This window comes from Bufo bufo, chromosome 6 (assembly GCF_905171765.1).
Source record: "Bufo bufo chromosome 6, aBufBuf1.1, whole genome shotgun sequence".
NCBI classification, from domain to species: domain Eukaryota; kingdom Metazoa; phylum Chordata; class Amphibia; order Anura; family Bufonidae; genus Bufo; species Bufo bufo.
Window position 1 is genome coordinate 150,142,483 of NC_053394.1, and position 15,822 is coordinate 150,158,304.

General features: G+C 43.9%; 1 protein-coding gene across 6 annotated transcripts in view; it reads left to right on the plus strand.

Moving 5' to 3' along the window:
• The window catches only part of RIPOR3 (RIPOR family member 3), a 189,015-nt gene that overhangs the window by 161,182 nt on the left and 12,011 nt on the right, over positions 1–15,822 (plus strand). For all 6 annotated transcript variants that reach the window (XM_040434890.1, XM_040434887.1, XM_040434893.1 and 3 more), the window contains 6 exons: positions 7,164–7,293; positions 10,211–10,768; positions 13,056–13,198; positions 13,894–14,032; positions 14,249–14,384; positions 14,485–14,646. In XM_040434890.1, the coding sequence (XP_040290824.1) occupies positions 7,164–7,293; positions 10,211–10,768; positions 13,056–13,198; positions 13,894–14,032; positions 14,249–14,384; positions 14,485–14,646 (1,268 nt within the window). The remainder of the gene's footprint in view (positions 1–7,163; positions 7,294–10,210; positions 10,769–13,055; positions 13,199–13,893; positions 14,033–14,248; positions 14,385–14,484; positions 14,647–15,822) is intronic.

Sequence of the window (15,822 nt, forward strand, 5' to 3'; positions counted from 1 at the left end):
TAACAGAAAGAGAAAAGCAGCACCAAAAACCACATAAAAACCACACAAAAAGCGTTCAAATTAATAGTGTTTTGCTGTTTTGTGGATTTTCTGCATTCAAATATGCAACGTGTACATGTAGCACCAGGTCTCGTGCATACAACCATGATCTGCTCAGGAAACACGGTCCGTGTGTCTACTGGATCTCCTGGTCTGGGTGCGGCTCCCCTGACCTGACTGCATAAAAGTAATTTATGATACAATCAGATGAATGTATCTGGTTGTGAGGCTATTGCAGTGTGTTTACGTGATGGTCCACTGCAATAGCCTCGCGACTGGATAGAGACTGACTGTATCATAAATTACTATGATACAGTCGGCTCGGGTCAGGGGAGCAGCGGCCGACACATGGACCATTCTCGTGCCAATCACGGTTGCATGAGCCCAAGTACCAGTCGGAACCGAAGCTAAGTTCGGTTCCAAGTTTTATAGTGGTTTTCCACTTTAAAAATCATGTACCGAAGTTATTCAACAAAGTGTTACGCGACTTCACGAATAACTAATTTAACTTCATCGGAGGCCATACAGTTTAATGCTGTACGGACACAGATCTCCATACAGCAATGGTCCAAAGTTTTGAACGAGTTTTGTAGCATCCAAAGCTCGCTTCGCTCATCACTACTTGTCATATATTAGACAAATCTTAGGGCGGTGGCCCCTTGTGTATTACTAAAGGGTGAACATGTAAATTTTGTATTCAGTGGGCCTCATTTATCAAAACTGTCTAACAGGAAAGCTGTCTTAGTCGCCCATAGCAACCAGTGAGAACTCACCTTTCATTTCTTAAAGAGATCTGAAAAAAATGAAAGGTGAGCTCTGATTGGTTGCTATGGACAACTAAAACAGTTTTCCTGTTGGACAGTTTTGATAAATGAGGCCCAGTATATGTAATAAGCGGAAGAGTAAAATATTAATAGCCTGCTGTGATCGATACCTGGGAGTAACAGTGTTACAGTTAGGCTCCATTCACACGTCCGCAATTTCATTCTGCATTTTGCGGAACGGAATTGCGGACCCATTCATTCCTATGGGGCAGCATGATGTGCTGCCCGGACACGGAATTGCGGATCCGCACTTCCGGGTCCGCACTTCCGTCCTGCAAAAAAATAGAACATGTCCTATTCTTGTCCGCAATTGCGGACAAGAACAGGCATATTCTATTAGTGCCGGCAATGTGCGGTCCGCAAAATGCGGAACGCACATTGCCGCTTTCTGTGTTTTGCGGATACACTGCTCCGTGTATCCGCAAAACACATTGCGGACGTGTGAATGGAGCCTTAGAAGGATGCACACGGCGGGTGGCGCGCTTGTCACGATCCGTCACAGGATGCAGCAGAGCTGAGAGGGTCTGCAGGGAGTCCATGTTTTCCTGCCTGGCTCGAGCACTTAGATGGAATGATGTGATAGTCTGTACCAAGAACACATATTTTCATGCTGAGATAATCCCTACAGAAAGCTTAATCTGCCACAAGTGTTTCTCGCAGGTTTTTCTCATTTGTCATCTAATGTGCGAGGTATGCATTGCAGCAGCGGGAGAACGCAGGCTCTGGACACTGGCAGCGTGCAGTCACCAAGAGGAAAACTTTTTTTGCTTTTCCGATTTTGCAGAGCTCAGCAGTTTGACTTGTGACCCATCCCCTGAGAGTATCACAAATTCCAGTCAGGCCAGGAGAACACACACGATGGCTGTCACGCTTTTTAAAAAAAAAAAATTTAATCTCCAGCAGTTAGGCAACTTTATTATGGTATAGAACCCACACAAATTTGTAATTTTTAAAAAAAATGTTGCTTACTGAAAAACGGCATAGAAGCATCCTGCTTTTTTTCCCCCCATACTAGATGTATTTTTTTTAGGTTTTTATGGCGTCTTTTTTGGGCCTTTTTCCCTATAGAGAAATAGATGGAAAAATGGCAGAAAAAAGTGCCAAACGCTTCAACATACAACAAAGCCAGAGAGATAAACAATGATACCCAATTACAAAAAAAAATCACTAGGTGAAACCTTTATTTTCCATAGATTTTCAGCTTACATCTGGAGCTGGTGTTTTTACTACCAAACCAGCACCAAAAACCACATGTGCAAAAATGGCCACTAAAACCACAAAAGTGCTAAAAAAATAAAATGCTACACAATAGCTATGTGTCTTTTCAGCCTGATAGTGTGTCAGTACAGGTAAAATGTATCCAAGAGCGGACTAGGAACTTAAAGCGGCCCTGGAAAAAAAAACTAAAAGTGACTCCATGCTGCAGGCGGGTCCAAATTGACAGAAGGCGGGACAGAAGAAGTAGGCGGGGCCAGCAATACCATAGTGCAAAACAAATACTGCCCTACAAGAACCCGATTCCACAGTGCAGCACAAACTACTGCCGGCCGCAGCACAACATGAAACTGAATCAGCGTCCTGAGGAAGGTGATACAGTTGAATATCGGAGGGCACCTCCCTACACTGGCCAGGTGTATTAGTACCTGATGCTCCTACATTAATTAATGCTGACAGCATCAGATCTTTATGTACCTGGCTGGTGGCCAAGAGAGGCGCTTGGTCGGCCCTATGGGCATCGGCACACCAGGAAATTTCCCTGTAGGGTCTATAGCCAGTCCGTGCATAAATGTATTGTTTCAGACAAGCCTGTTTGGTCTGCAATACAGTACAGTCTGTATGATGGACGCATTTCCCGTACCAACTACGGCTTGACGGACCTTAAAGGGTTTCTGTCACCTGAAAATGGGTATTAAGCTGGCTGACATTAGCTATGTGCTAATGTCAGCTGAACATTCAGGCGCAGTGAGGAAGCCAGCAGCCGCCGAGCGTCCTTCCCTCACTGCGCCTGCACGGAATACTGAACGGGCTGGCCTGGCCCTGTCAATCAAGAGATGAAGGGCGTGAAAATAGGTCGGCAAACGGAGCCTCTAAGAGCAGGTGCAATGCCCCCCCTGCTCCTAGAGGCTAATTAGCATATTATAAAAGTTTGTTTTTCTAAATAATGGCGGCACATAGTGAGATGAGACTAATATAGTTATGTTCAGCTGAAATTAGCACATCGCTAATGTCAGCCAGCTTAAAGCCCATTTTTCAGGTGACAGAAACCCTTTAACTCACTGTATCATAGTGATATGTGGTGCTGTGAGTTCCAGACCGACACAGGTCTACTTTCCAATGCTCACATGATGCGGTGTGTACAGGACAGTAGACCCACGGTTGGGCTGGAATGCACAGCATCACAGATCACTGTTGGTGGGGGTCCAAGCACTGTGCGTAATTATCTCCAGCAGTCCTGTAGAGTATGAATGGAGAGGCAGAGCACTAAGAAGAAACTGAGATGGAGGCTATGTTCATGTAGCACTATACTGGCATTATGTGTTAGGCCTTGTTTACATTTCTGTGTCAGTGTCACATCCGTGGAAAAAAAAGCGTATGTGTTTTATCCGTGAAGATGTACGTGAAGGATCCGTGGTTGGTCCGTGTGTCTGTTTTTATCATCCGTGTGTCATCGGTAATTTACGTTTCTCAGCTGAAAATTAATTTCCAAAGAATCTTCTATTAGACTTTAGTGAAAAACGGACGCCATCCGTGTTGTGTCAGTGATTTTCACTGACCCATAGACATCAATGGGCGTGCTTAGTCCGCATCAAGGATCAAAGTAGTGTCTGTCCCTGTGATTTTTTTTACTGACCCACGGGCAGTAAAAAAATACTGAAATATCATATGAACAGACACATTTAAATCAATGGGTACATGTGCTCACAGCACACGTCAGTGAAAAACAGAACTGTGAACAAAGCCTTAGACAATGTAGATATACACTGCCTGTCCAAAAAAAAAGTTGCCACCTGGATTTAACTAAGCAAATAGTTATGAGCCTCCTATTGGATAATTACTGCATGGGCAATTATCTTTCAGCTGGCAACAAGTTATTTAACCCCAACTGGTGCAATGAGTTGCTTCTCATTTCTTAAACAACCATGTCGAAAGACACATCTCGTGGTCGTGGAAAAGATGTTAGTCTGTTTGAGAAGGGTCAAATCATTGGCATGCATCAAGCAGAGAAAACATCTAAGGAGATTGCAGAAACTACTAAAATTGGGTTAAGAACTGTCCAACGCATTATTAAAAACTGGAAGGATAGTGGGGACCCATCGTATTCGAGGAAGAAATGTGGCGGGGAAAAAATCCTGAATGATCGTGATCGGCGATCACTTAAACGTTTGGTGAAATCAGATCGAAGAAAAACAACAGTAGAACTTAGGGCTATGTTTAATAGTGAAAGTAAGAGCATTTCCACACACACAATGCAAAGGGAACTCAAGGGATTGGGACTGAACAGCTGTGTAGCCGTAAGAAAACCACTAATCAGGGAGGCAAACCTGAAAAAAAGGCTGCAATTTGCTAGGGAGCATAAAGATTGGACTCTGTAGCAATGGAAGAAGGTCATGTGGTCTGATGAGTCCAGATTTACCCTGTTCCAGAGTGATGGGCGCATCAGGGTAAGAAGAGAGGCAGATGAAGTGATGCCTAGTGCCTACTGTACAAGCCTGTGGGGGCAGTGCCATGATCTGGGGTTGCTGCAGTTGGTCAGGTCTAGGTTCAGCAACAGTATGTGCTCCAAGAATGAGGTCAGCTGACTACCTGAACATACTGAATGACCAGGTTATTCCATCAATGGATTTTTTCTTCCCTGATGGCACGGGCATATTCCAAGATGACAATGTCAGGATTCATCGGGCTCAAATGGTGAAAGAGTGGTTCAGGGGGCATGAGACATCATTTTCACACATGGATTGGCCACCACAGAGTCCAGACCTTAACCCCTTATCTTTGGGATGTGCTGGAGAAGGCTTTGCGCAGCAGTCAGACTCTACCATCATCAATGCAAGATCTTGGTGAAAGATTAATGCAACACTGGATGGAAATAAATCTTGTGACATTGAAGAAGCTTATCAAAACAATGCCACACGGAATGCGTGCCGTAATCAAAGCTAAAAGCTTTTTTTGGTGGCGACTTTGTTTTTGGACAGTCAGTGTATTTGCTATCACTATGGACAGGAGAAGTAGGGGGTTCCTTTTTGGGGTAAGTATTATAGATTGAACCAGCTGCTTTAGAAACAAACATGAAAATAATGAGAAAAAGTTTTTTTCCATTCCCCCCCCCCCCCTAATTTATCACCACATAAAACCTACAAAATAAAATAATATCCTCTCCAAATTGGAAAAGTTTTGAAGCCCAGTTGGTCCACCAAAAATAAAAATAAAAATCTATTATTTGGGTAGACGAATAACCAAAAGTAAAAAATCTCTTTTTATAATGCAGCATTCTAATATGTAAAATTTTGCTCTGGTCATCAAGGCCCAAAACTCCCCTGGTTATGAAAGGGTTAAGAATAAATGTTCTAATACAGTGACATCTGGTGTCTTGAAAATCACAAAGGAATTATGACCCTAAGGTCATTAGATAGCTGCCGAACTTCATATTATAAAGTGATTCATTTTAGTTTATATAAAGCTTCTTTGTTATTATTTTGTATTTCTTTGGCCCTTTTTAGTGAAGTTATTTGTAGTTTTGCGCTAGAGCCACAAGCCGCTTCAAACGCAGTCGACGCCTGATTTGTTTTGATTTGTAACATGAGTGAAGCAGAGAGGGGAAACTTGTCGCCCGTCCGTCAAACTAATTTATTTAGTTATTTGGATTACATTAGAGGCAGGTTATGAATGAAGAGTCGGGCTGATGAAACGCAGGTTCTGTTTCTAATCTTGTGTGACTGCATTCAGCAAGTGAAGACTTCCAGCTGTTTGCTCTTGTGATCGATTGGCTTGAGCAGCCGGAATATTGTAATAGCTTATGTCACCGGCCTCATTCCAAGGTAAAACCTCTGTGTAAGGCCTCTTGCACACGAACATTGTGCATCCGCTCCGTGCATTGGGGACCGCAATTTGCGGTCCCCAATGCACAGGCAATGTCCATGCGGCGGCCAGGATGGATCCTTCCGCACCGCAAACATTTTTTAAAAAAGTTCTAGTTTTTTGTGGTGCGGAGGCGCGGACTGAAACACCAATGAAGCACATCATAGTGCTTCCGTGCTGTTCCGATCCATGCTTCCGTTCCGCATCTCCGTGATTGCGGACCCATTCAAGTGGGTCCGCATTCGTGATGCGGAGTGCACACGGGCCGGTGCCCGTGTCTTGGGGACCCGCCGTATGTGGGCCACAATACGGCCACGGGCATACAACGTTCGTGTGCAAGAGGCCTAAATGATTTGTGGTATACTTGGAGTTTGCTGGGTCAGGTTCATAATAACGAAGTGTCAATTGTGAGCGACATCATAGTAAGAGAGGTTATACAGGTACAAGTGTTTGTGTACAGGCGTTCCTAGAAGTCTATGTGTCAGTTATTTTCGGAATACTTGTGGCAACGGAACTTGCATTAGATTGATAAGTTACATTCTTCGTAAATACAGTGGGTCAAATTCAGTAATGAAAATGCACCAGAATTCTGTCTCAAATCCAGTGCAATTTCTGTGCCTTGAGCCATAAGTATGTTTGTTGCAAAATTCTGGTACAAAGTAAGCCAACAGATAGGTGGTACAGAGTTAGACTAGACAGTATAAGCAGGGGCGTAGCTATAGGGGGTGCAGAGGTAGGAGCCTGAGGGCGACCAAAGACACCAGTATTATAGAAAGTGCATGCTGAGAGGGCTCTGTTATAGATTTAGCACTGGGGCCCAGAATCTTTAAGTTACACCTCTGGCTGGAGGTAAGGAGTTAGGTCAAGAATTTGGCTTGGGGGGAAGTGCCGTTTCAATTTTTGCCTCAGGCAGCAGAAAGGCTATATGCTCTCCTGCCCCTTTCCACAAAGCACTGAGGGAAGGGGGGCCCAAGCTGAACTCTTGCACCAGGGCCTATTAGCCTTTAACTACACCCCTGACCCTAAGGATATGGCTATGGTAAGGTTTCCTGATGCAGTTTTGGAAGCCAAAACCAGGAGTCAATTAAAAAAAGAGGAAAAGTCATATCTGTTCATTATCATTTCTTTACTTTTATGATCCACTCCTGATTTTTGCTTCCAAAACAGCATCAGGAAAACTGAACCTGTACCCTACATCAATGACTCTCATCTTTTCCCTCTCAGTCCTTTTGATAACAGCAAGATCCTGTCTACCCCTGGAATGGCAAACAAGTTTTCATCAAGTGTCCGGAAAATGTCCTTATATCATTGGACGCCCCCCAACACCCCCAGCTTTCGGGACAAGTTTTACCTTGTGAGTATTATTAATTGTGCTGCAGATAGTTTAAGGGGCCAACACATGAATGGTTTCCCATTGGTCTTATGTAAAATAAAGCTTCAATCGGTATTCCAGGATTTTACTATTGATGGCCTATACTCAGGATAGTCCCTCAATATCTGATAGACAGGGGTTCAATACCCTGTACCTTTGCTGATCAGCTTTTCCCAAGTAGCTCCGGAAGTCGGTGCCAGAACTACACATAGGAAAACATGGAAATCCTGCAGTATGAGGGGACAGGAGTTTTGTGTCACTGATCTGTTATGGCTGTCCTAACACAGGAGCAGTGCAGTTTGGTGAGACTCCCCTCTATCTATCCCCTCATGATGGGAAATATAGAATTCATTAGGAAAACCATATCTGGAGGGAGAAGGAATCAAGAAATTGTCTGACAACCCACAAATTACACATCATATAAAACAGGCATACACAAGAGCCTCTATCTTATTCTTTAATAATGGGCTATTTTGCACTATATAGGCAAAGAAAAAAAATATCCAGAGTGCTTTTTTTAAAGGGGTTTTCTGATTGTTTTTTACTGATGACCTACAGTGCTGCCCATAATTATTCATACCCCTGGCAAATTTTGACTTAAAGTTACTTTTATTCAACCATCAAGTAATTTTTTGACGGGAAAAGACATAGGTGTCTCCCAAAAGATAATACGACGATGTACAAGAGGCATTATTGTGGGGAAAAAAAACATTTCTCAGCTTCTATTTACATTTGAGCAAAAAGTGTCCAGTCCAAAACTATTCATACCCTTCTTAATAATCAATAGAAAAGCCTTTATTGGCTATTACAGCAATCAAACGCTTCCTATAATTGCAGACCAGCTTTTTGCATGTCTCCACAGGTATTTTTGCCCATTCATCTTTAGCAATGAGCTCCAAATCTTTCAGGTTGGAGGGTCTTCTTGCCATCACCCTGATCTTTAGCTCCCTCCACAGATTCTCAATTGGATTCAAGTCTGGACTCTGGCTGGGCCACTCCAAAACGTTAATGTTGTCTGCTAACCATTTCTTCACCACTTTTGCTGTGTGCTTTGGGTCATTGTCATGCTGAAATGTCTACTGGTGCCCAAGGCCAAGTTTCTCTGCAGACTGCCTGATGTCGTTGTTGATATATAGGTTCCCACCACCATGTTTAACAGTGGGGATGGTGTTCTTTGGGTTGAAGGCTTCTCCTTTTTTATGCAAAATGAAGGAAACATCATTGTGACCAAACAATTAAATTTTTGTTTCATCTGACCATAACACAGAAGACGAGAAGTCTTCTTCTTTGTCCAGATGAACTTTTGCAAAGGCCAAGCGAGCTTTTGTGTGCCTGGTCTGGAGAAGTGGCATCCTCCTTGGTCTGCATCCGTGGAACCCAGCAGTGTGCGGTGTCTGTTGGATTGTCTGCCTTGAGCCATTGCCACCAGCAGAGCCCAGATTCACCAGGATGGCCTTGGTGGTGATCCTTGGATTCTTTTTCACCTCTCTAACTATCCTCCTGGCCAGCACAGGTGGATACTTTTGGCTTCCGACAATAATGCGTCTTGTACATCGTCTTATTATCTTTTGGGAGACACCTATGTCATTTACCGTCAAAAAATTACTTGCTGGTTGAATAAAAGTAACTTTAAGTAAAAATTTGCCAGGGGTATGAATAATTATGGCCAGCACTGTATAATCAGGATGTGGCTAGTTTCGCAGCTCAGCCCCATTCATTCGAATGGAACTGAGCTGCGCCTAGGCAATGTGACGCTGAATGTGATGTCACTAGCCTAGGAAGGCTCACCGGAGCACTGTTGCCAGCTGATCTTGGGGATGCCGGAAGTCGGACCCCCACCGATCACCTGAGTAGCGAATTATTGAAAAGTTCGATTCGGCTGATTCTCATAATTTTACAATAAAATTAGCTTTGTGCCGAATTACTTTGTCACGAAGCGCATTTTTTTGTAAGTAGCAGGGAGCAGGGTAGACAGGGAGCTGCGATAGTGCTGCTCCCCATCATTTGATCCCTCAGATGCCGCATTCATACATGACCGCGGCATCTGAGTGTAAAAACAGTGTAAAATTAACATAAAAAATCATTAAATCAAACTTACCGCCTACATTTGCTCGCGACGGGCCGGCCGCTGCTATCTTGCTTGAAGATCTGACGCGAAATCTAGCACGGCGCGAGGTGACATCATCACGCCGGCCGGTGTGGTGCCATCATACGTCACCACGCATGGGATTTCGGCTGAGATTTTCAATCAAGATGGCAGCTAGTGGCCCGTCGCGAGCAAATGGAGGCGGTAAGTTTGAATTTGTTTTTTACACTAATTCAGGCTAAATCGATTCGCTACCACGAAGCACGAGGAAATTCGGCTTAGAGGCGAATCGAATTTATCCTGAAATTCAGATCGAATTCCACTTTGTGGGATTCCATTCGCTCATCTCTAGTCATCAGGATAAAACCCCTTTAAGCTTTATTTACAGAGATGTGGACCAGCAAAATACTTACCTAAAATTGTTGTACTGTATGTATACAACCAGTGCTCCTAGTAGCTGAACACTGGTGGAAAAATATCATGAGTTTTATTACACCCCCTTCCCCTCCTTGAAGTTGCTAATGATAAGGGCTGAAACAATTTACATAGCTAACCACTTCCACTTTCCCACCCACTTTTCAAAACTGGAGTATGTGGAGTAAAAATGCAAAATAGCAAATAAGCAAATAAACCCCCCAATATTGCAAAAGCCCTATTTTGCGTTTTTTTTTTTTTTTAAAGCCAATATTCTGGAGTACAAAACTTTATAAATTTCCCCCATTCCCACACTGTATCACTGGGTGTAGTTTGTACAACTCAGTATGTTATATTATTAATTATGAAATGTGTTTGCATTGTGTTATTAATTTGCAGCAGAATGATCTGGACAGTACATATCCATCCCTGGAAAAGGATATCCAGACCCCCTACATCCTGAGCTACCTGGCCAATAGTGGTTTTGTCAGAGACCGACAAAGTCTAGAACATAGCATGGAACTGAACAGCATGGACAGTCTGAGGAATTTAGAGATTGGAGATGAAACAGTCCCGAGTCCACCGTCCTCTTGTGGGGAGACGGAGACACTACCATATTCTTCACAAGAGCTGACCAGAGACGAACAGCCCCCAGGTCATGAAACTCTGGATATTCTGAGAGAGACCCCCAACCGTTACAGCACCCATGACGCCATGAAACCATCAATGCTAGAATTTGACAAAAAACCCAGTCCAGAGATCACAGAGAATGGCAAGAACCCCAGCTCTGTTCCAGAGGAAAACAAAGACAACACTGCAGCAGATGGTGAAGGAAAGAAACGATCCCTACCGCGGCAGATAGACGATGTTCTGGACTTGCTGCGTTCAGAGGATGCCACAAGGTGGAAAATGAAGGAATTGGAGCAGTCAGTGTTAAACTTCAGAGAGAGAGTACTGGTACGTGGTGGGTATGTGGGTAATTAATAATTAATATTTTTGGGGTGTCCATTATAAACCGTTTCCTCCATTATGATGGTCTAGTTATCTATATACTACTTTGGGGATTGTGCAGACCCTGAAATTCAACCCTGCTGCAGCCCACCACATCATTGCGTGATCAGGCTACTCCAATAATTGTTAACATTAAAACAACATAGGCCTGAACTGCTTACATTACAATGAATTCCATCCTGATGTATGCATGTTTATGTGCAATTAGGAACAAATGAAAAACCCTGCAGCCATTAACCCCATATCTGCCAGCTGTTTGGAGAAGTTGGACATTATTATAATGTATGGATAATCTTATAATGATGAGTGGATACATTAGGCAACTCTCCCATGTGTCACCTTTTGAGGGTACTTTTCTAGTGTCTGACCTTTTACAGGCCATGCAACATGACTAAGAAATTAAAGGGGTTGTCCGAGTTATTTTTTTTATTCTTGCTATGTTGCTAACTAGACAAATGTAACAGCTTTCCAATTAACTCACTTTATCTCCAGTGGGTGGTTTCTCAGATTTCACTGAGGGTCACATGACCTATGATGTCAGCTTCTCTCCTTGCTCTGATAATGTTGGTGCACAAGCCTGAGAGATCTGTACACTAGACTTTACTGTGCAGGCAACGCCCCCCTGCACTGCCAGCTGCTGCTTATTGCTATCTCACAGGATTCTTAACCCCTTCAGCTGCACAGACTCAGGGCTGAAGTGTGTATTGTGTAGCTGCAGGCAGTGGGGAGACAAATGAGCACAGGAGCTAAAAGAGAAGTTCTGCAGAGCATTGCAGGTAGTGGGAAGATCCTGTGTGTATTAGCAGTGTCATTGTACAGCTAGGAATTGTAGTTCTATACATACAACATGCTGCTGAGTTTTCGAGCAGGTAGACATATCACTCAGGGCAGCACTTGTATTCACTCCCTTAGCAGTGTCATTATACAGCTGGGACTTGTAGTTCTACACATACAACATGCTGCTGAGTCTCCCAGCAGGCAGACATGTCACTCAGGGCAGCACTTGTATTCACTCCCTTAGGCCGAGTTCACATGAACGTGTGTGACCCGTGCTGCGGGCCGCAATGCACGATCGTGGGCGTAGGTCAGCCGCATCAGATCGCGGACCCATTCACTTTAATGGGTACGCGATCCGCCCGTTCCGCAAAAAGATAGGACATGTTCTATCTTTTTGCGGAACGGAAGTACGGGACACAACCCCTCGGAAGCACTCCGTAGTGCTTCCGAGGGGTCCCGTTCCGTGCGGCCATTCCGCAATTCCGGATTTACGGACCCATTGAAGTGAATGTGTCCGCATCCGTGATGCGGAATGCACACGGAACTGTGGCCGTGTATTGCGGCCACGGATCACACACGTTCGTGTGAACTAGGACTTAGCAGTGTCATTATACAGCTGGGACTTGTAGTTCTACACAAACAACATGCTGCTGAGTCTCCCAGCAGGCAGACATATCACTTGTATTCACTCCCTTAGCAGTGCAGGGGGAGGGGCAGATATTGTTTTTATTGCAAGTAAACAAAGGGCCAGAAGAGAACCAGGGAAATGAGGAAATATTGATTTTTTTGCCTAAAACTTGCTTAGCTTAGTTATATATCGCTGACCATCAGATTTACAGTGCTATATTTTTTTTTCCCATAACTCGGACAACCCCTTTAAGCCAAGCTACAATCTTTTCCATAAGGAAAATAGATTCATCTGCTAACAGCTGTTTTTAAGTTTTTGCTTCTTGCCTTTGCAAAGCATGGTATTGGTTGGCTGGTCGACATGGATCTGGGGTATAATGTTTCTCCTTTTGGAAACCAACAAGGAGTTGTACTTTTCATAAATTTTTCTCAGGTTGCACTGCTTGGCCTATAAAACTCCCTAAACCAACTTGCCGATCTTTGACACACCTTCCCACCCCTCGTCTCGATTTGTTATAACAGATCCAGGGGCGGACTGGGAACTTAAAGTGGCCCTGGAAAAAATTGTTGGGTCCAAATTGATGGGAGGGTGGGCCATTAATACCATATTGTGGCACATTATATCACCCCAACAAAGCCAAATACCACAGTCCATTACAAAATACTGTCAGCAGCATAAAATACATCCCCAAAAACTTCCACTGGCCGGTTGTGAGGAGGGCCCAGGCTGCCCCCTGGGCATCGGCCGACAAGGAAATTTCCCCGTAGGGTCTATGGCCAATCCACCCCTGCACAGATCTTGCACTAATTGATTGTTCCTGTGCTGCAGAGGTCTTGTGATTCTAGGCTGGAGCTTCCATCCATGGACAGCCTGATGGTGGAGACAGCACTGGAAAGTTTTGACTTCTTGAACACAGATTTCAGCACAGATGACTTGTCTCTGTTTGGCAGCGTCCGCACTCACAGCAAGAGGTAAAATACACATTGCCTTCAAATATTCCCAGCATTTCCTGTGTGCATAAATGTAGATGTAAACCAGGGGTCTGTATCCTCTCGAGCTATTAAGAAACTACAACTCCCAGTATGTCGTGACGTTCACAGTCATAGGACTTGGTCCGAGTCGCTTACAGCTGGAGGACCACATGCTGATGTAAAGTTACCCATGTCATTACGAGAATGGTGTTCGTTGGAGCTGTGTGCAGTCTGTAGAATGAGTTATAGTCTCTCCAAGTACCTTTGTAAAGGATGACTACATGTGTCTACACACACATTACACGTCTCAAAAGTCATGAAATTCTCGGCTAATAGAAGCCTCTGGGTCATCATGTCTCATATTGTATTTGTAGACCACTGCAGTGCCTATGGTATTTGTTACCCAGTTTTAGCAGGTTTAGAATTGTGTGAAAAAAATTAGGTAAAGTTACACCGCCTTTCTGTCCTTGTTTTAGTACTGCCATTACATTGATGAACCAGTTAGCCTGGTAATAAGTGGAGGAGCGATTCATAAATGTTTACGTACGTGAATGGTAGACACATTATATTATTTGACCGCAGCAAATTTGCAGCTTTACGTATAGTTACAGCCATTTAACAGTATGTACTCCTGCAATAACATAATACTCATTGCATTTGCCTTCAGATACCAATATTGAATCTTTGTGTTTCAGTAATGAAACGGTCACTCCGTCAGTCACACACGCCTTCAGCTGTCATAGTGAATCAGAGAAGGATGGACTTAGCACTGGACATGAAGACCTGGATACTCTCCTTTCCATCCATCTGGATATCTGTAAAGCACTACTAAAGGTCAGGTACCACTGCCCTGTACAGTCAGTGAGAACCTTCCATATCTGACCACTGTCAGCCATTAATATGCATGTTTTCTGGAGATCAGCTGCCTCCAAACACCTCTTTGGCACTTACCTTCAGGGGATGCAGATGATCAGATGGTCCATATATTGCTGGCAAATACTAACAAAATCCATAAAACCAAGATGTACTAACCGAAACTTTCTTTTACAGAAACTGACCTCACCAAACACAGCCCGGATTATACAGCATCATCTCCTGGATGAATTGTCCTGGCAGAGGGAGGTTTTGGAGGATATGTCCATCATTTATATCCAGAAAGCACAAGAGAAGGCCTCTATTGAGGACAGTACGTATTATCCTGCTTCATTTAAAGTACCCTGAATTGGCCTGATATTATGCATATACACACAGTGTTACATTTTGTCCTCTTCGATATTTCTGTACAGTTTTCCCAAAAAGCAAAAAGATCCGACATTTCCTTAAGCTCTGGGAGAGCTGCATCAAGCCTGAGTGTCCTTGGTTCTGCTCCTCTGAAGTTTTCCTCAATCAGCTCAAAAAAATGTTTGTGCTGAAGATTAAAGCCAAGTACCCAGGACAGCTGGAGGCAGGTGAGGTGCCTTCCCACCTTCTACTCTAAGGGCTCATGCACACGAACGTTTTTTGCGTTCCGTATACGGACCGTATTTTGATTCCGTATAAGGTCCGTATACGGAACCATTAATTTCAATGGGTCCGCATCCGTTGCTCCGTTCCGTGACCTCGCAAAAAAGTTTTGCGGACAAGAATAGGCATCTCTATAATGGGTCTCCTGTTCCGTTCTGCAAATTGCAGAAGGCACACGGGCGGCATCCGTTTTTTGCGGATCCGCAATTTGCGGACCGCAAAAAACGGCACGGTCGTGTGGATGAGCCCTAAAACTTGTTACCCAGTGAGGCCTGTGGCATAGTACATTGTGTGGGAAAGATCATATTGTTACACTGGTTCTGCCAGCCATATACCAGTCAGTGTGCCTCGATACAATGTCCATAATACATAAGAAATCCTAAAGGTTACTGCACACAATGCAGATTACATGTGGTTTTTCCATGCAGAAAAAATTCAGATTAATAAAAGGTACCAGCAAGGTTGATCGGATTTGACAAATCCCTTGTACACGTTGCTTTTTAGTTCCATGCGGAAATTGACCTGCTGTACCGATTTTAAAATCTGCAGCATGTCGATTGTACAATTCCTTATCTTATGTAGAGTGTTTTTTCTGATAGACTTCAATGGGGTTGTGTTCTGCATGCAAATATGCAGTGTATGCAGGTACCCTTACAGGGTGCAAAAGAGGTTTTATCTTTATAAAGCATATCCGGCTGGGATATTAATGAGCTCTGCAGACATAACAGAAGCTGCATGTGATACGGAGACCACAAGGGGAAATGACATGTCCTATAGCCTCCGCCACGCAGCAGGGATCACATTACCCTCTGTGTATATACCTGTCTCCATCTATTCCTCTGACACAGGATATCTGGTGGAATAAGCTGTGACTGCCCCCGCTGAGTGACCTGTGTGGAGGATGTGGGATGTGCACTTGTCAGGAGACCATGAGGAGTCTGCAGGACACATTAAGAACCTTCTCGCCTCCTATCTGTGCTAAAGCCATTACCATTGCACAGACCAGGGAGGATGTTATTCCAAAATGTTAAGAAAATCTGTTCTTAAAATCATGTTTATAGATTGAGGGATCAGTTCAATCATGGAGGTATTAAAGCCGCCTGCACTATGACTCCAGTCCT